General features: G+C 42.7%; 4 protein-coding genes across 32 annotated transcripts in view; 3 read left to right on the top strand and 1 right to left on the bottom strand.

Moving 5' to 3' along the window:
• The window catches only part of LOC6635019 (modifier of mdg4), a 29979-nt gene extending 21059 nt beyond the window's left edge, over positions 1 to 8920 (bottom strand). For 22 of the 29 annotated variants that reach the window (XM_015169427.3, XM_015169423.3, XM_015169415.3 and 19 more), the window contains exons 1-4: positions 8762 to 8920; positions 8218 to 8486; positions 7996 to 8135; positions 6303 to 7191 (exon numbers count right to left, since the gene is read on the bottom strand). In XM_015169427.3, coding sequence (XP_015024913.1) covers positions 6303 to 7191; positions 7996 to 8135; positions 8218 to 8431 — 1243 coding nt within the window. In that variant the 5' untranslated portion in view covers positions 8432 to 8486; positions 8762 to 8920. Of the gene's footprint in view, positions 1 to 1504; positions 2033 to 2282; positions 2404 to 2465; positions 2728 to 2835; positions 3493 to 3600; positions 4186 to 6302; positions 7192 to 7995; positions 8136 to 8217; positions 8487 to 8761 lie in introns of those variants that run through there. The other 7 variants (XM_070207170.1, XM_015169431.3, XM_015169429.3 and 4 more) reach the window with 6 other exon arrangements.
• On the top strand, positions 139 to 787 carry pre-mod(mdg4)-V. Its single transcript, XM_002058413.4, has one exon. The coding sequence runs from the start codon at positions 140 to 142 to the stop codon at positions 659 to 661; it is 522 nt and encodes a 173-aa protein (XP_002058449.3). The 5' UTR covers position 139; the 3' UTR covers positions 662 to 787.
• Positions 819 to 1537, top strand: pre-mod(mdg4)-U (the record flags this gene model as incomplete). The annotated part of the gene is made up of 1 exon (XM_002058412.4): positions 819 to 1537. A coding segment is annotated over one exon (321 nt), but the record flags the coding sequence as incomplete, so codon positions are not given.
• A 956-nt stretch (positions 8921 to 9876) lies between the features above and the next one.
• tin (tinman) lies at positions 9877 to 14024 on the top strand. The gene is made up of 3 exons (XM_032439397.2): positions 9877 to 10474; positions 11721 to 12376; positions 13385 to 14024. The coding sequence occupies exons 1-3, from the start codon at positions 10293 to 10295 to the stop codon at positions 13885 to 13887; spliced, it is 1341 nt and encodes a 446-aa protein (XP_032295288.1). The 5' UTR covers positions 9877 to 10292; the 3' UTR covers positions 13888 to 14024.
• The last annotated feature ends 6763 nt before the right edge of the window (positions 14025 to 20787 follow it).

Genomic DNA, 20787 nt, shown 5'->3' with positions numbered 1-20787 from the left:
AAAACGACTCTGATTAATACTGATTAATTAATAAGTCTTAGATCCAATTTTAATCAAGTTAAACTAATTTTAATTTTCGTTTATTTATGCATATATAGAAAGCAGCATTGCTATCTACTCCGCGACGTCGCGCGGCCGCATGCAGCTCATCTATGGCGGGCAGCCGTTCATCTTCGAGAAGACCCTGAAGCTGTCGACGGGCGAGGAGAAGCGCTATTGGCGCTGCAATCAATGGTGGAATCAAAAGTGCCGCTCGCGTGTTTTCACAATCAACGACATTGTCTGCCCGCTGAATCGCTTTCACACGCACGAGGAGATTGTGCGGCGCAAGAAGCGCGTGCGGCGCGTTCCAGTGCCCGATGCCAAGGCTTATGCCACAACAGCAGCCAGGCAGGAGCAGCAGCAGCAGCAGGCACAGGCGCAGCAGGATCAACAGCAACAGCAGCAGCAGCTCCATCATCATCATCATCATCAGCAGCAGCAGCAGCAGCAGCTGGCAAGCGATGCCATGCTGACCACGACCTTGTCGGACGAGACCACAGCCACCATTGATGTGAACGAGCTGGGCATGCATTTAAAATATGAGGAAATTGTCGCCGATGTAACTGGCATTGTGGGCGGGGCACACAGCCATGCCCGAGTGCTGGGCCGCAAGAAGTGAGGGCAGCTGCCGGAGCGGCAGGGTATACGTAGTTCGTAACGTTTCAATTGTCTATAATTAATACATTCACACACATTATTCAAGTAAACGCAACTTTAATAAACTTAACTAAGGCTTCAAACAGCACGCAAGCGATTCAATTTAATCTACACACCCAATTTCCACTTTTGTAGCACGCACTAACCGAAGACCACACACACTCTCTTTTTCTCTCTCTCTTTACTTTGCAGAGCCGATCTTCTACTTCACCAAGGGTCAGAGGAAGTCGATCAAATTGAACTTTGGCGGTCACAGCTATGTCAAGTTCATGGAGAACAGCCGCGGCACCAAGTGGATCTGCGCCACACGCTCAACAACCAAATGCCGCGCACGCGTCCGCACCAAGGACAATGCGCTCGAGGTACTCCACGAAGCGCACAATCATCAAATGTCCAAGCGACAGCGCGAACGTGCCAAGTCGCGACGCACACTCAGTTAATATATTACGAACTTTAATCGGATCGCATCGCATTCTGCTGAAAACATTTTTTTGAAATATCCCAAAAGAATTTGCCTATAAGATAAGATACATTATTGTATATAGCTGGGTCAGGTCTGGCCTTGAGGATGTTACAGATTTTATCAGAAAATCGAATATATCATAGAGTATATATAGTCTTAATCCCTGTAAAGAGTCGCGTTAGCCATGTCCAAAAGACTCTTGGCACTGTTAGATCCTTTATACAGTTGGTATAGGAACTATATATATAGATATCCCAGGCAACAATAGGCCCGGCTTCAGAATCTCATTATTCTAGGACATATGAACAACCAATTTTACAACTGTTAAGCTCTGGACAAGAATTTGGAAATAAAATATAGATATATATTTCTCGACACTTTAACTCTGATAAAAAATATTGGAACACTTTCCTATCGGAAAGTACACCTTTATATTTGACCTGTATATGGGCTAGTGCAGCTCCTCGAAGCAGGGCTCGCACATCCAGTTGCTGCCGGGACAGGTGTCACAGCAGGTGGTGAGACGCTCCAGATTGGTTTTGCCCTTCTTCAGGCAGGTCACGCACTTGCCCTTCATACGCGGCACGCCGACAAACACAAAATTGTGCTGATTGCTCGAGGTGCGCAATATGTTCTCCGGATTGCTCAGATTTAGCCGGGCGCGCACGGGCTCCATTTGGGAGACAGCGACAACTGCGTCCACATTGAGGTTGAGTGTTGCGGGCGTAAATGTGCGCCGCTTGACAACTGCATCCGTCGCGGACAACTGTTTGATGCTTGTCCTGGGCACTGGCACACGCTGCGGATCGCGACGCAAGATCAGGGGGCTGCTCATGTTCGAGTTGCGTGTTCTCTGGCTGTAGGTGTAAGCTGGAAGAGAGCAGAGATTAATGTAGAATAATATTGGAAATACATTTGATGGGATATAGTTAATCTAAGCTTTAAACATTGCTAGATCTTATCTTCGTTAGGGTTCGAACCAGCAAACTTCTCGTTCAGTTTTCACTTAGAAGGAGAGCTGCACATAAACGATATAATATTTCAATTAAAACAAGGCTTATCTAGAGAAAGGCGAGAGGCGGTTTCTTTTTTTTGCGTTTAACCAAGCTGAATCTTTATTTAATGCGAATATGCTGAGTGAGCGCAGCCTTCGATAAGCTTTTCCAGCTGACTAAGACGAAAGTCCGCCATGTTCTCTCTCCTTCACAATGTAATCCTGATGCTTGTGGAGCATATTGCAGCTGCAAGAGAAGTAAAAAATGTTTTAGTCTTTAGCAGCAGGAAAAGCCCTAAAATCAATTACAATCAATCGCAAACTGATGTCTCAATCGCTGAGCTATAAATTCTGGGCACGAATGTTTTCATCCTCGGGGGCGCCGCATGATTGTGCCATCCACGTTGAGCGACAATTGCCTTTCGCCTGGTGGTCAGCGCCGCGCTGCAGCCAAGCTTCTTGTGCTGGGTGCAACGCCAGAAGGCGACGCAACGCGGCACGTTGCGTGAATGGCAGCTGTAGGAGAAGCCCAGATGCACCAGCTGGCCGCGATAGTTGTAGCTGAGCAAAGCTGCAAAGATGGATAAAGTTATGAGTATTTTGTTGAACATATATCTTATATAGGTACTTACAACTGATCGAGAGCAGATACAGATATATTTGACTACAACTTGTTAGCTTAGTTTTGGCCTTTATTCGGACTTATTTACTTAGTAACTAAATTGCACTGTCAACATGGAAACTAGAGCCCTGCATCGGCTGATTCGAGTCTGGTAGGAAAAAAAAAAAAAAATAACCGCTGCAGCTGCTCCAATATAAACTAAATGTGCCACCTTCTAGTCGTGTATGAGCATCAAGGAGGCGTGCACCAGTTCGTGCTCGGTTAGCTGCAGCGTGGCCGCATCAGTTGCCAGCAGATGATGCGACTGGGGTTGCTCCTGCTGCTGTTCCGTTTGCAGCAACAGCTGCTGCTGCTGCTCCTCCTCCTCCGCCTCTTCCTCCTTGGGCTGCTGCGGCTGGTAGTGGCTAATGTGGTGCAGACGCTTGAGCTTCTTGTGCGCCGTGCTCACACCGGCCAGACGATTGCGCTGTATGATCTTCTCGATCTTTTCGGTGTGCGGCGCATGATTGTGCAGGCCGCCCGTTATGCTCTTCAGCTTGCAGTTTTCGAGCACGCAACGGGAACGGCAGCGCTGCTCGTGCACCTTCTTCGAGTAGTTGTGACAGCGCCAATATTCCTTGTTGTTCTTCCGGCTGTGACAGTTGTACATGTAGCCATTGAGCACCAGGCAGGGCGTCGACCAGGGGCTCTCGATGAACAGCAGCTGACTGTTGGCTGTGAACGAGAAATGCAGCCGAATTAGTGAGGAATTAGTTTTCGAGTTCTTTTTACAGGGTATGTGGCTTATATCATTAACAGTAATTGTAACTAGTTGTCTGCTTGTTTTTGGCTTTATTGAATAGGGTTAGACATGGGTACAAGTACGTGGTAAAATGTTTGGATTTCTTTGTAACTTTCGTTTAGATAGCCTCTAATGCAGCTTAAGCTTGTGCGACAGGCGCTGTATGGGCTTCAGCTCGACCACACGCTCCATGAGATCCTCCTCGTCGTCGGCGGCATCGACCAGTGCCTGCATCTCAATTTCCGTTGCCTCCGAGGCGGGCACATACAGCTTGCACTCCTTGCCATCCTTGGCGGTCATGATGCTGATGTTGCTGCTGCTCAGGTATTGCGAGATCTTTGGATTCGATGTGCATATCTCGATATACTCATCCAGCTCCTCCTCCACATTGTACAGCTGCCGTTGTCCAATCCGGCTCGCATGCGACTCATGATTATGCTGGCGACGGGCGTCAAGGAACTCGCCGTTCTTCGTTATGACCACCGCCTTGCAGCGCAGCTTGAGCACGTCCGCGCAACGCCATGTTGTCTGGCCATTCGCTTGGGTCAGCTTCTTGTTGTAGATGTAATCCCTGTAGACAAGCTGTGCGTTCTTCTTCTGGCTGCGTATAAATTGGATTTTGCCAGCTGCATCAGCGAGCGCGTAATATACAACAGAGGGACAGACAAGAAGTGAGTTTCGTGAGAATCGTATGATTAAAATGTCGTGCCTTAGTTTTATATACGGGCAATATGCAAAACAGTTACAATTTAGTCTTAGACGCTACGTGAAATAAAACAACAGACATTAAACATTGGCTTTAAGCATTTTATTAGCACAAATCACCAAGGCGGAATCCACTTACATATGTGCACACAAATGCTGTACACATATATAAAGATGCTACTTGTAAAAAAAAAGCCACAGAAGAGTCCGCAATGGAACCCAACTTACATCAGTCCCAAAAAAAAAAAAAAACTGTCAAACAATTTAATTTTGTCCAATGCACAATAGACGCACAAATTCACTGGGGCATGCACGGAAAATGGCCTGCGAATTAAGCCAAGGGATCATTCACGACACAAGTCACACCACAATTCACTGTTTATTCACAATCAATAATAAAACACCAATTAATTTGTACTTATATATGAAAAAAGAATAAATTAACGAACCAACAAAAAATATGTATTTAGCTTGGATTGGCAAAGCATCTTTGACGGCGTTGCCACCTTTTGTAAACACAGCGTTGCATTCGCGAGCTATAAACAAAACCAGTCTGGCAGCACTACACACAAATTAAAACCAATTGCAAATATTTTCCACTCTTTTTAATGTACATTTAAAGATAAATACAAATCTAGATACATTTTTAGATAATTAAAATGTGAAAAATACGCACCTGTTGGCTTTCTCGAAGAATCAACGCACCCTCTACTACTCACATCATGCTAACTTAGTGGCTACATTTCTATTGCGATATACGTATTTCTTTTACTTGGTTTACACCTACACGCATTCATAACGCATTATTCGACAGCCCAAATAATTGAAATTGCGGACAAAGGCACATTCGACATAAGCACATTTCCTCGTTGCATTAACAGACCACTACAAAACCAATTCACGTTTGAAATTAAAGACTAGTGGCAACGCAAACATCTGCTTGCGCGCGGAAATTCGACTCGGTGGCAACACTGCACACATCAATTGCAATTTCTATCAGCAATCTAATCGGAAATCAATGAATTTCAAGCAAACCCAGTTGCTAACAAAATACTTCATATCTTCGCACCAAACTCATGCATTGAAAATCCATCCGCAATATAAGACTAATAACTGTACACACCCTAAATCCCAAGACTCGGCAATTAATGCCGTTGCTCGAACCAATGGCAGCAAGCTTTTATGTTGCTCCAAAGGGGTTCGTAACAACATCTTTACGAATAAAAACAACCACCGACGGCGTCGCAGTGCCAGTTTTCACCAGGTGGCAAGGCTGCACCAAATTGGTAAACAAACGCCAGCGCGATTTCCAGTGCTTCCAGGCTTACTCCTAGGCTGGGAACGTTAAGGAAAATGCAAAATACTACAAATCTAACAGAAGAGATTACCTGCATTAACAGAGTACCTTTCGTATTAACAGCACCACCAAACGAGTCCAGTTGCAGTAGCTCCAGTTCCAATGGCCGCCAATCCTGCGATGTCCACGCCAGCCAGGAATCTCCAGGTGTTCTCCCCCCATCAGATTTAAATGCATATGAAACACTCTACTTACCCCACGCGTTAAGAATAAATAAACGAATTGAAACGCGGAAGCAGCTGCCTCGGCAAATCGAAATTCACATTCGGTCTGCCGCTCGGCCAAATGCTCTTTTAAGCGAAAATAGAGCATTGGCTTTTTTTTTTATCTTATCTATCTAAATGGTTGATAAAGCAGCTCTTAAATGTGCACGGGCAACAAAGGTAATATGAAGCGATGACATCACGGCGTATGATTAAAGCAGATTTAAGCGCTCTTTACAACCGTCGAGGGCCCGGTTCGAATTGCGAGCTGCACACGCCGGGGTTGAAAAATGGAAGCCAACCAAAATGGGCGAGAATTTAAGAGATAGTTCCGGAAATATTGAACCGAGCACAACTCGCAAATCGACTGCCTTCTCTCTATGTACTAGGGCTAACTCTATAGGCATTTAGCCGATCCGTGGAGCCCGGGTCGTAGCCGAGTCTCGCTGGGATCGGCCATAGTCAAATTTCAACCAACCTTGAGCCTCTGTGTTGCTTTGCTCCGCGCCGGTGTCGACAAACGAGGAATCGCTGTAGCTTTGCGATTGCTGCTTGACCACGGCCTTTGATGTGGTTGCCGCCGCTTGGACGCTGGTGGTGCTTGTGTTGCCCGGGGCCTGGGCGCCGGTGGCGTCTTCATTTTCGGTAAAATAGCTATCATCGTAGCGCATATCGCCGTAGGTATCGTCCTCTACATAGGCCGTATCGCCATCGCCGGCAACTTCGGCATGCTCTTCACTATAGTCCGGTTCCGATTTAGTGGGCAATTCCATGGGGAGATCAATATATTCAGCTTCCTCCTGTGCAACCGCCTGTTGTTGCTGCTGCTGCTGCTGTTGTTGTCGCACCTTTGCCTCGTTGGCGGCCACCACGGTTGTCTGTACGGTTATCTGCTGCGGCGGCGCCAGCTGTGTCGTTGTTGTGCCCGCAGCAGCAACAGTTTCCGTTGCCGAGTCCAGTGGATCAATTACGTTGGCGGTGCTCGTCTTCGAGCGCTTGACAGCACCGCTGCCAACCAGGCTGCTGCGCTGTGCCGAGCGCTTGTTTGTCGACACCAGCGTTGCGGTTGTTGTCGTCGCCGTCTGCAGTTGCTGTGTTTGTATGTGCTGCTGCTGTTGCTGCTGTGTCTGTTGTTGTTGTTGTACGATGGTGGCTTGTGGTGCGGCTGTTGTCTGGATGACAATCTGTGTGGTTCCCTTCTCATCGCCCAACACATCGTCAACGGTCTCGATTTTGTATCGCGCAGAGGCGCGAGGCTGTTGACGTTGTACACGCTGGGCGGGGACTTGTTGTTGTTGCTGTTGTTGTACATGAGGTGCGGCTGGTGGGGGCGTGGGCTCCTGTGGCGGCTGCGGCGCAGGATCATTCTGTAATTTATTTTAATTAATTACTTATTTGTTTGAGTCAGCTAATTAAGATATGTTCATGCTTCATTTTGCAATATTGTCAACCAAAAATATTTTAAAATTAATTTATGTATTGGCATCTCAGCCCTGGTTATAGCAAATTTATGCTCAGGCAGGTAATTATGTATACATAGATATTTGTTAAATGACAGTTGGCTGCTTTAGAGTGCCGTAGATTAAATACCCTTTCAGACTTGTGGCAGAATAGAAGCTGGAGTTATTATATGATTTCCGACAGTTCGAGTTTGTTTTGAATACCCTATAAAAGTAATCTACACAAATACTGATTCACAACAAACGGACATGGGTAAAAACAAAAAAACATCCTGGAATTTTTTTCTGATCAAAAATATTCATATTACTTGTGTATTCAAATGTCTTCTATTCGGTGTCACATACACAATTTCAATATAACAATGCCCTCTGTAAGGGTATAAAAACAACCACCAAAGCGCGCGCACTGCTGTTGCCATAAAAGTGGCAAAGAGAACGGAACAGCTACACTCAACAACAGCGCACACTCGTGCTAGCTCTATCGGACGCACACGTTTTGTGCGCAGCGTGCAATTCGAGTAATTTCTCTGTTGCTTGGGTACAGTCAAACCAGCTCTTATACAGACAAATCTGTGGTGCGTGCACGTGTGTGTGTGTGTACGTGAGCTTTGTATGTATTGCGCGCGCGAAAGGCGCTTGGTGTATTCTCTTCTCGGTTTGACAAAGTTACATGTATGTATGTATGTACATATGTTTGTATTTTGTACTTACGTCTGTCAGCCCCTTTATTTGCAGCGACTCCGCTGTGCTTATGAAGGCCGGCAGTGCGTCCTGCTTAACGTTAACCTCGCCGCAATACATAAACTGAATCAGGTCCTTCAAAGCCGAATGGCTAACATTGTTTAAAAACACTGTAAAGTAAAACAATTGTATATGAATCTTTGTTCGATTTGCAAGTTTTTCTTCTTCTTCTTCTTGTTTTGCACTACTTACCGATGGCGTGGGTATTCGATGGCATTTGGGTAAACATTTTGCGGAAAAAGGGCGAGCAGACAGACAACACCAAACGGTGCGCCTTCACGATTTGCCCCTCCGCGGCCAGCGATACGTCCACCAGGTCTCCACGGCATAGCGATTCGTGGAAGCCAGCGGACAGATTTGTGTTGAAATTATTCCAGCACAAACTGAATTGCTCGTCGTCCGCCATCTTGGACGAGCGTAGAAATCAATAGAATTTTCTGTATCTGCTGTGTATGTGTGTGCTGTGGCGGAAAAATCGACAATTGCAAATAAATAAATTTGATTTTCTCCAATTATATTTACAGGTAAACCTAATGTGAGCACTGCCATTTGTTTACAAATGTCAAGGCACATCAAAAATGCAGACGCATACAAAAATTAGAAGCAAAAAAAAAACTGGGAAATTTTTTCACGCGTGCCGAGTGGCTGCTTAAACTATGCACCTTAATACGCTTTAATTGCCGAGTTTAAAACACCTAGTTAAAACAAAAACTGTTTGAAAATGCGCACAACTTACCTCTTTGAATTAAATTTCTATAATGAGATACTTATTTGCTGCACAAATTTAAAATAATTACTTTTCCTGCGCTGATGACGCGCAGTTGCGTCCAACTTTTTCAACGAGTACAACGAAATAAATGTATACTAGCTAGGGATGAGCCAGACTTTTATACTGGGCAGGTATGCTGATATGTAATCGATGTATCGATGTGAGTATCTGTAACGATATATATATAACGATATATCGCATACGATGAACCTGAGTGTGTTGGCAAACGTCCGATTCAAATTCAAAAATTACGTTCAACTGTCAAAAAAACAGTTGAAATTCGAAATTAAATTGTATTGATTTGAACAATTTTAAATTGGTTTTATTTCCAAATGGAGAATGTACATATATAAGGATTTTAATCGATTGCCAAAATCACGGCTAACTGAGTTTTGTTCACTTTTTATTCTTCTAGTTAGAAAATATTGACCTCATCTTAGCTAGGCTAGGCTAGGCTAGGTAACTAAGTTTTAGTTAGAAGAATAGAAGGATTGAAGAACAATTGAAGTTACGGGGTAGTTTTTTGTTTTTGCCGATCGTCGAAGTAGATATTTTTCAAAGTTATTTCAATAACGTAATGAAGCCTCTCCACACCTTTGTTTATTTTAATATTTATATTTTTATTTATATCGTCGCACAGTGCACGATTTGTTTACTGAGGAAAACATGAGGGTGCCGTCAAGTGTGCGAAAATCTGCACTTGAGCCCCACTTGAAATCGGATCAGCGATTAAAAAGTGCCAATTAACAGGGTATATTCTATGGTATATATGGCAATTGGGTAGAAAAAAAAAAAAAAACAACAACTTAAGGACTTTGTAGTAATAAATACGCATACTTAAGCTCAAGAAGCGAAATTAAATCTGCATGAAGAGGCTGCGAACAAACAAAAGCAACAACGACAACAGGCAAGATAAATGCACACGCACACACGCACACACACACACACACACACACACACAGACGAACGGAGGCAGTCAGCTGCCTTGCCTGTGCTGCGCTGTGATTGGCTGCTGGGCCGCCATTTTCTTAAGCGAGCAGCATAGTCGCATGCAGCTACGCTTAAGTGTGAGTGAGTGCGTGTGTGTGTGTGTGTGTGTGTGTGTGCGGGTGTTTGGCCAGCGCCTGAAAAGATTCAATTTTCATTCAGTACGAAAAACGCGCTGACAAATTGAGGACACGCTCGAGTGCGCAGCGGAACGGCGCATCGTTTAACTTTTCACACAAAATATCCAATACGATTGCACAAGGGGTGCGCTACATACACAACCACCCACCCCCAAAACACCCCCACCCCCGCCCAGCCATAATCGTGTTGTCGCCGTCAAGTGTCGTACGGGGAGTCAAGTGCATTTTGGCAAATTGTTGTATTTATTTTAATTTAAAGTGCCTCTCGAGCGCACAAGTGATTTGAATTGTGGCCAAGCCAAACAACAACAAACACAAATAAATAATACAAAAAAAACACACGCACACACACACAAATTATACTAAAAGAGATGCTGCAACATCATCAACATCAGGCCCAATCCGCGGGCTACTATGACTACAACCAAACGCCGAGTCCCGGCAGCCTGACCAATGCGGATGCCCTCAACACAACCCCCTTCTCGGTCAAGGATATACTCAATATGGTCAATCAAACGGAGGCATACGACGGCGCCTACGGGCATCTCGAGAGGTAAGAGACTCTACCAGAGCCTGCCAAGAAAAACTAGAGCAAGTTTTTCTTACAGATTTTCTATTCAAATATATTATATATATTATAATATATTCAATTGTGGTTGACTCCTTTCTCCTTTCGCAAAATTTCTCTTTCTTCTGATTATAAGAAGTTTTAGAAAAGTAATTCAAATTTGTGATAATAAGCTTGAATGAATCATAATTCATTATCCTAATGAATTATGGGACAAAAATGGCCCATTCCTTTAGGAACTGAGTCCTTTAACTTCTAACTCTTCCCACAAAATCTACTGACTAAAAATATGATTTTTCCAAATGTTCAAAACATTTTATTTAAGATTGTGCTTAAGCGAGGTTTCGGGGTTTTCTTCTTCTGCTTCTGACAAAAGAAAGGTTTAGGTTTAGTTTTTCTGGTCAATCGTTTCGGGCAAAAGCAAAAGCTTTTCTTAGCTATTTCCTTTAAGTCTCTTGCAGTTTTTTAGTTTTTGGCTAAATAGAAAACTCAAGTCCATAATTTGTATAAACATTTGTTTTGAGCAAAACTACCTGTCTGGAGCAACCTTTCTGGGCTCAAATCTTCGTCTTGGACAGCAATTTTGTGTGTGTGTCTTATTTTATTTATTTTTAATAAGGCTCCATAGGAAATTAATTTCTACCAATTTTCCACGAAATAATAATATTATGTTAACCTTTACCGAGGACTGGGAGAGCGAGTGAGCAGGGAGAGAGGTAGACTATAGCTAAGCAGAAGAAGAAATCCTATAAAAACACATGAACAGCATGAATTGCAAATAGGACGAAAGGACAAATCATCGTTATTTATACAAGAGGCAGGAGACAAGGACAAACACAAGATGCAGACGCAGACGCAGGCGCAGGCAGACAAAGTGTTAACAATAAGAAAAACAAAGTCGGAGACGGAGGCAGAGACGGAGTCAGGCAGGCAGTCCGGCGGTCCGGCGGGCGGTCAGTCCGGCGGGCGGTCGGCCGGACGGTCGGGACTTGCGTCCTGCGGCTGAGCTTGTGCCTGGCCAACATATGTGATTCGCATGTGTATCCCTGCCCTGCCCTTCCGTTTCCCTTCCGCTACGGACATGCGCCTGTGGCGTCCTCTTAATGCTGATGAGGCATGAAATGATGTCACCAATTGTCGTCCAGATTTTTCCCACCATGATGCAACATGTGCTGGCCAACTAATCGAACGACTTTCTGTCCTTCCTCTCTTCACTTTTCCTCTCTTGCAGCGCCGCGACCGCCTCGGCGCTCTATGGCGCCGCCGACTACCAACAGCAGCCGCTCGAACAGCAGCAGCAGCAGCAGCAGCAGCTCGCTCAGCACCAGCTTCAGCTCCAGCAGCAGCAGCAGCAGCAGCAACAGCAGCAGCAGCATGTCGAGGAGGATGCCTTGGCCGGATCCTCGCTGTCGCCGCTGCTGCCGCCGCCGCCACATGGTCATCCTCAGCTGTATGCGAGCTATCACCAGGATTACGGCATGCCCACGCACATGCTGCAGCACGCCCACACCCATCCCCATGCCCACCCGCATCCACATCAGAGCTACCAGCCGGCGTACAATGTTAGCGCCTCTCAGTTCTATGCCACGCCCACAGCTGGTGGATATCAGGGAGGCTACAACTACAACTACAACACGACGCCGGATGTCTATGCCAGCTCCAGCGTGCCGTCGCTGCCCGCGAGCATTAAGAGCGAATATATACCCACGCCGTATGTGACGCCGTCGCCGACACTCGATCTGAACAGCTCCACGGAGCATGTGGAGGCACATGCTCCCGCCCACGCCAAGCTGGCCAATGGTCATGGGAATGGCAATGGCATCGCGCAGCGGCTGCTCGAGCCGAGGGGCATCAATGGACAGGCGACGACGGAGTGCGCCAAGCGAAGTAAGTAAATACCCTGTAATCACATTGATTACGCATAAGTGTAGGGTATTAGGAAGAGGAGGAAGCTGACAGTTGAGTAGAACCAGCGCCTATTCATCTGTCAGAGGTAGATATGGGAATGAGAGCGAGAGAATTCGAATTTATGCGCCTTGAATTCATTTAAATTTATCGATAGCTTCCCTTCAATTACCAGAAATCGATAAATATTTGATGAGAATTCAAGGTTTTTTGTTAGCCTATAAATAGCTCAAACTTTTTAATATATCGTTAACATGATACCCAATATTTTCTGCTCAAGCTAACTTCAGTTTATCGATAGCCCGATAACTAAAATCGATAGATTTTAGTGATCAGTCGAGGTTTCAGTTCTTTTCCATACAGCTCAAACTTTTTTAATTCCCATTATCGATAATTCCCATATTTACCAGAAATCGATATATCGATAACTCGATTCTATATAGAGACAGTTTACTTTAATTTAGCGATAATTCGGTATCCAGAGTCGATCAATATTGATGATCTGTGTGCTCTAAGTCGATCAATATTGAAGTTACGCGCAGATTTTATATTTGTTTCTATACCGATAACGTTTATTTTACTATATCGATAACTTCAGCATTTCGCAGCTCAAGCTTATTTTAATAGATCGATAAACCGATTCCCAAAATCAAATTCTCGATACGCCTAGGTTAGCTGTTCGTCTCTATTCACGCCAAATCGATCAGTTATGATGCTCGATAAATTGGTCTAGCTCGCCTCTAAACAGCCGCTGTTTACTTCAATTTATCGATAACTGTCTTGTTTATACGATATCGATCAATGTGAATGGTCAGCATGCGGTTTGCTTTTGAGTGTATTTCGGTGTTTCGATTCTATTTAGGAAAGTAAGAGGAGGAAATATATCATGCAATATAATTTATAGGGTATGTGTGACATAGGGTAACTCGCAGTCGGACACACTCTTAGTTGCTGTCTTAACACTTTCTTTCTTACCTTTAACCCTTGCAGAGGACAGCCAGGTGACCTCCTCCCGCTCCGAGCTGCGCAAGAACAGCAGCAGCAACAACAACAACAACAACAACAACAATAATAATAATAATAATAATAATAATAGTAATAATAATAATAATGCTTGTGGAAAGCCGCGCATGAAACGTAAGCCCCGTGTCCTGTTCTCCCAGGCGCAGGTGCTCGAGCTGGAATGCCGCTTCCGGCTGAAGAAGTATCTAACGGGCGCGGAGCGTGAAATCATCGCACAGAAGCTGAATCTGTCGGCGACACAGGTGAAGATCTGGTTCCAGAATCGTCGCTACAAATCGAAGCGTGGCGACATCGACGGCGACGCCTTCACCAAGCACCTCAAGCTGAAGCCCCAGTCGCCCACGTCCGCGTCCACATCCGCATCCACATCCGCGCTGCCCCCTCCGCCACCGCTGCCCAATCACATGATGTGGCCGCCCAGCTCCACGCAGCAGCAGCAGGCACATCATCTCCAGCTTCAGTTGCAATAGCCCGGGCAATTATTAACAATTTCTAACTTATTTCAATTTATGTCGATCAAATGTTTTCTTAGCCAATGCAAATGCCTCATAACTCTGGTACCTTGTTGTATATAGTATATACTACTTATTTTGGACAATAAATAAAGTTTAAGCCAAACGAAATTTAACGTGTGCTTAATTGCGCAGAGCACCTGCAAACACCTGGGCTTTGTGGGGGTATCAGTAGGGGATATTTCCACAAAATCATTTTTAGGCAATGCAAAAGCCTCTTGAGTATAGTATTTCACCATATCTATATTATTTTTAAAACAAAATAGTTTTATATGTGATCAATTGGCAGGTGTTCTAAGGTGATTGCGGGGGGGAACTGTAGAGGATCAGGGGAATGGGAAGCATGGAATTTCTTAAAAACCATTTGGATATTTTCTTATAATCATAAAAGAATTAAATAAATAATTTAATATAAATTAAAACCAACTTTTGGACTGATAAAGAATTGAATTTTCTTAAAGTAAAATAAGAATGAAAATCTTGTTTCGGCACACCGAAGTTAAAATACCCTAGAAAACATTAGCTTACAGGCTTTGCGGATATGTGAAAATAGTAAAGTTGATAAATGCTGAGTATGGTAAAAATATCTTTAAAAATATAATACAAATCAATTTCCAAAAATGTTAATTTGCCATGCCGCATAAATTTAGAAGAACAAGTTTGATTTGTTTCCCTCGTAAATGGACTCGGCAAGTCAAAAATTGTCAAAAATTGTCAAAAATTGATATCCTCAGAATATTTGTTAGTTTTGCGTTTTCTACCAATTTATACACTCAGAAAAGTTTATACAAAAAGAAAAGTTGACTTTTAAACTGAGTAAGGTAAAAAAAGGTACATGATGTATTTTAACTGGAGGATAAACCAGGAAGAGAGTGTTTATTTAAAGTTTATTGCAATTTTTAGGTTTAAATTTCAATTTTGAATTTAATAAAATTTAAAATTCAAATTTGAAAGGATCAATTAGAGAGGATCAATTGGTATTTGTGCTGGGCTCTATTTCATTTATGGAGGACTTCGATATTTCATGCGCTGCATGGCCTTTCACTTTTCGATTTGTCGACTTTATGTGCATATATGTATATATTTTTGTATTTGTGTATATTTTGAGCATCGGAGTACTCGGTTAGTCAGGCACGGATCCATTAGGCACCGCATCTGCGTATAATTGTTGTCGATCGGCGCATAAATCAATTTTATCAAAACGAAACGATCAGTTTTATGAATAAATATGAGGAAAACACCAAGAATATTTCCGTTTTAATTCAATACGAATACGAAAACGAAAATGTTTTTCCTTTTGCTATTCGCAGGCAAGCGAAGGGTTGAGGCAGGAGGATCGAGAGCGGTGGGATTGGGGACGGGGAGAGTAAGAGGGAGAGAGAGAGAGGGGGGCTGAGGCATTGGCGGCATCACAGACATTACAAAGGTTGCTTTTATGAAACGTTTAAGTGGCAATGCAATGCAACTGTAAAATGTTTTCCAACAGCCCAAAGATACAGATACAAATGCGCACAGATACAGATACATATGCAGATACAGATACAAATGCAGCCACAACTCGAACTCGACATTTATGACAGGCAGGGCTAATATTTCATGGCGTGTGGGGGCCAAAGTTGCCACTGCCCCTTCACTCTTCCCCTCCCTCTGCCCCTGCCCGGTGGTGCAGTGGTTGCCCCGCTGGAGTGGCATATCAATTACTGCACAAACACATGCCACAGAGGCCGCAACCGGAACGGGAACGGGAACGGGAACGGAGCAAGTGCAGCTGATCACACTTTTTATTCTGTCTTCTTTTCGTATTTTGGTTTTTGACGTGCAGCATTTTTGACAGCCTGAACTTTTGGCTCGGATTGGGGTTGCCCTGTCCTGGGTTAAATGTCAATCAGAGGCCATCAGGCGCGAGCTTAGATATTTAATTTATAACAGGCTGCTACTGAGCAATTGCGCGATGGGGGAATAGGATAGTTTCACGCTTTCAATATGAAGAGAAATATTAAGTAATTATGATATTAACATAATTATTTCTAACGTTCTAACGCTCAACCCGCTCCATATATTTACACATATTTAGATGCCATATTTATGCTCCGAACATATTTCCTATACTGCGGGCCAGCTCGGCCCTGGACTTGGGACATTTCTCAGGCGAGCGCTGCCGACTAAAGCACTCAAAAATTGTCAAGCCGAACCTTTTAGCCCAAAAATGAACACATGGAAAGAAGGCGACGGCAAAAGAGATCCCAGTCTTAGAGAGACAGAAAGAGCGTTCTTCGAGGCGTTCCACGCACAGTGGCAAACAAAACGCCCCAAAGGACATGCTGCTGCAGCCCATGCCTGTCAAGTGGCTTTAAATGTTGCCTAATGGACCACACTGACCAGCGGGAAAAAAAAAGGGAATACGTTTTAGCAAAATGGATCGAGCCAGAAATAACGCTGAATACATTTGGGTTTCGTCTTACAATGTCGGCGGCAATGTTGCGGCGACGTGTGCTGCGCTGTCTGGAGTCTAGACCGAGGCCGGGAAAATTGTCAAGTGGAAAATTTGTCATTTTCCCATATATCACAATTGAGGATTGCGTCGAGGCTGCACAGCGATAAGCGACTCGGCTTGTAGCGCCGTTTAATTCATGTTGCGTCAAAGGATCAAAGACGCCTCAAGCCGCGCTCCCAGCTGTGGCCCCCCTCCAATCCTTGCTCCCTGCTCCCTGCTCCTGCGCTGCTTTCACCGCTTTCATTTGCATTTCCTCAATGAAAAAGGCGACGCGAGAAGCCGCCAAAGTGAGAGTTAGGTAAGCAAATTAAGATTTATTAACAACAATAAATAAACAATATGAAATTAAACCACAAACTAAAAATACACTTTACGAAAAAAACAGTTTCCAAATTTTGGTGCAAGTCTTGTTTATTTTCGCTGAGTGTATGCGGCTTAGACTTCCGCGCTTTTCCTTCTTTCACCCTTTGCCGCCCGCATTCGCATTGCGTAATTTCTCATTTCCAATAGATTTTCCGCCGTTTTCCGCCTTTTGCTGTCATTGCGCGTCTTTGTCTTTAATCTTCATTCCCAGCCGGAGCTGTCAAGTGGATTGCTGTGCCTAGCCAAGCCCCGCCCCCAACCCCAACAACTGAAGACTTTGACATTTTATCAAAAAATACAAAAGTAAAGAGCTGTATAAGAAGAAGAAGCAAAGGCACCCATTGAGTTTTCCGTGCTGTTTGTTGTTGTTTCATTTCCATTTGATGTGGCCATAAAAATTGCGAGCTCATTTTACATACATAATATTTCCTCTGGATGCACAGAGTCGACTTAATATATATTTATGGCATTCGGGTAAATGTTTCTGTTTTATATCCAACAGTTTTGTGCGGCTTTTCAAGTGGAATATTGTGACAATTATATTCAAATTAATTGAGTAATTGCATACGCAACTGAAGATGTTTGTCGTTCAAAAGCATTTGATTTATGGCCTGTGGAAAACCCGCTCTCGAGTGGATCTCGTACACAGCCCGCCCCCCTGCCCAACAATAAGCTGAGCGGGCATTGATTTCGGGATCGATGAATCAACTCGTTTGATTTCCTTCCGCTGGCAATATCCTATTGCACTTCAAGCACCTGTAAACAAATTCTGAAAGGAAATTGAAATTCTATATGGAATTTATATTAACTTCCATGCCACGATCTGAGTTTATGGCTAAGAGTATTTTCATATATATTAGAAAAGGCTTTGAACTATACGATTGTTAGCCCATTTTTTCAGTTTTCACCTTCTATCTATTGTATTCCCAAAAACCTGTGTTTCCTAAATAGAGTTGAATGAATTATTCAAATGAACACATGTCTATGTTCATTATTCATTCTTTAAATGAACAAACGAATTTGTTCATTGTTCATTTGTCTGTTCATTTATTCAGTTCTTTAGGAAATCACATGATTCAGTTATTTTTAGTTCAATTATATTAAACTAGCACATATATATATATATGTATATAATATATATACAAAGGGACTTAGCCCGGCATGGCCCGTGGTACGTATACAATAAATTAGCATATAAATATGCAGAATTGATATTATGAATATTGAACCAAAACTTAAGAAAATTGGTTAAGATTTGACCTAGTTTTGGGGGTCGGAAGTTATATATATAATAGGATATTTAAGGGAAGCGATTTTGCATGAATTTTGACCAAGAATAAAGTTGTAAAATTCAGATGCGAAACAGATTTAGAGGCCAAGCCATTTAGTCTATTTTAATCGTAGTCTTACGATTATTATATACATTACGTGTAACATTATGATTTAAACATTTTAAAAAAATTCGCTATGAATTCTACTTTTTTGAATTCTAACGGAGCGCGGTTAGTTCTAGCTCACTGCTTGGCTACAAAGCAAGGCACAAGCAGTGCAACATGCATACTGCAAAGCAGTCACGATTAGTTGTGGATTCGCATAAGCAGTGTAGTGTGGATGCAAGCAGTGCAAACTAGCTAATCGAAATTTGAATATTAAAATTAACGGAAAATAATAAAATATAATATTTGCTCTCTTAACCAATAAATTAAAGCGACCTTAAATTACTTTAATAGACTAACGAAGCAGCCACTAAAAGTTTTTCCGTTTAAGTGCGCCTTAAATAAACTAAATGATATATATAAAAGATAATCAATAAGTCAATCAATGTAGTTTGATTTGTGTGCCTGACACAAACACGACAAGGAACACTTGCCAGAATCAATCATATGCCAAAGCCGAAAGCAATATGGATCAGATATCATAACACTGGCTGGCCGAATACACTAACAAAAAGACTATGAATGCTAATGCAAAGCAAAGCAAACAATTGAAGTGCTCTTTGATAAACCATTAAAGCGAATTTAATACCACAAAAACAACAAGAGCTGAGTCCAACAGGGTGGCGAGTGCTCAGCTCAAACAAGGACGCCAGTTAATTGAAAATGTCTATTCATCATTCGTCGCAACGTAATTCAATACCTGTTTGGCGTCTCAATAAACTATTTAGAGATAATCGCATCAGCGCAGTCACAATCAAAATTGGGACAAAGGGAAACGAACGCGTGGCAAGCAGCATTATACTAATTACTCGAGTATTATTCAAATGCATTCAATTGAAAACATATAACGAGCTACACTCCCTCTATCCCCTCGATTCCTGCTGCAACACTTTGAGCGCACTTGGAAATTGGTTACTTTACCTACTCAATGCTGACCGCAACAAATAATCGCAACAACAATATATAACGGTACAAGTGAAGCTCTCGCTGCTTCCTTTTGTTGCAAGCAGCCCGCGCGGCGCTGACTCTGACTGTGACGCCTTTGGCATTAAGAGTCATTCAATTGGCAATAAAAAGATTATAGCCCGAAGGTGTGAAGTGTAGCGGAGAACCAGCAAGAGCAACTGCTTGACTCTCTACCTCCCCCCCCCCCCCCCCCCTCTCTCTCTCGCTCTCTCTCTCACTCTTTCGTTCGCTCGTTCTGGCTCAGCAACTCACTCAATCTGGCAAGGCTGCGCAGCCATTTTGCCGCTCCAACCAATGGGAGGCCTTTGTGCATGTGGCGTTTGGCCAATGGCAGACTTTGGCGCTGAAAAAGTGCTCAAATTGAGATTTTACAATAGATACACATTGCTGGATTATGAAGCTTTATAAAATGAGCTCGAAAATTTTAATAATTGATAGCTCATTGGCTATTAAAAACTTGACATTTAAACAAGTTTTCAGCATTTTTATTATTGCTTTTGGCGCATTAAAACTGGCTTGAAATAGGTACTATGAAAACCATAAAAACTTACTTATTTAAAATGTAAAACAACTTGACCGAGAATACATTTGGCTCAATTATATGGCTTTCAAAACTTGATAATAGCAAGAAATTACTTTATTTATATAACTTGTAATTATTATTAGTTTTTAATATTTATTATAATTTGTGATTTCTTCAGCAATAGTTGAATATGCAGTATTTTCCCAGTTCTACCACACAATAATTATTGAATAGAATTATTTTAATATTTCGAAATGGCACTGAAAAAACATTAAACTCAAATAAACTTACTTGAAATAATTATCTCAATTTCAGGTTTGGTTTTCTCAAGTGATTCTCAAACATAACTAAACTATATCAAAATATCATTTATTGCATGTTTTTGTATATTATATATATACATATATATTATCATATATTAGATATATTATCATCTTATATAGACCTCTATAATCTATACATATGATAAGCTGATCAAAATATCTATTTTGAATGAGTTCGGAAAATAAATGGCTACCAAAAGAATTGTTTCTGCTCGAAATGATGTGCTTGAAATTGATAGAGGACCATTAAATTGACTTCAAATTGGAAGTGCGTGCATGTGTTTTGGTAAATCAAGAATTTTCGGCCTAATTTCCAAACCAAACAAATGGGGGATACAAACAAATGAGGAGCAGCTCTGACTGTACCCAAGTGTTGGTGTCTGTGTGTGTGTGTGTGAGTGTCTAATCCCAGCCCAAATGGATTGCACAATAGTTAACACACATTTATAAACAATAAACAGGATGCGTGCACTTCCAAAAATAACGCACACTGGAGAGTTTTAAACAAATGCACATATAAGAATATCCATACGAATATATATTCCAATTTAACGTTAATTTTTGTTTACACACGCACATACACACACACACAGAGAGAGATGAGTGTGCGGCTCAGTCGGCCTGCGGCCAATCAAAGTCGACGCCGTAAAAAAATCCACCACCAAGAGCATCAAAAGCAGCAGCCGGAGCAGCCACTTGAGTGCCATATGCGGCGCACTCCGTGAGTGAGTGATTCTCTCCGGGTCCGGGATC

Source organism: Drosophila virilis, chromosome 2 (assembly GCF_030788295.1).
Source record: "Drosophila virilis strain 15010-1051.87 chromosome 2, Dvir_AGI_RSII-ME, whole genome shotgun sequence".
Lineage (NCBI taxonomy): Eukaryota > Metazoa > Arthropoda > Insecta > Diptera > Drosophilidae > Drosophila > Drosophila virilis.
The sequence above is the reverse complement of the archived record's forward strand: the minus strand, read 5'-3'. Positions and strand labels throughout refer to the sequence as shown.

Coding starts and splice junctions, on each gene's coding strand:
- tin (XM_032439397.2), top strand. CDS start 10,293: ATGCTGCAACATCATCAACATCAGGCCCAATCCGCGGGCTACTATGAC. Junction 10,475..11,720: donor GCCTACGGGCATCTCGAGAG/GTAAGAGACTCT, acceptor CCTCTCTTGCAG/CGCCGCGACCGCCTCGGCGC. Junction 12,377..13,384: donor GACGGAGTGCGCCAAGCGAA/GTAAGTAAATAC, acceptor TAACCCTTGCAG/AGGACAGCCAGGTGACCTCC.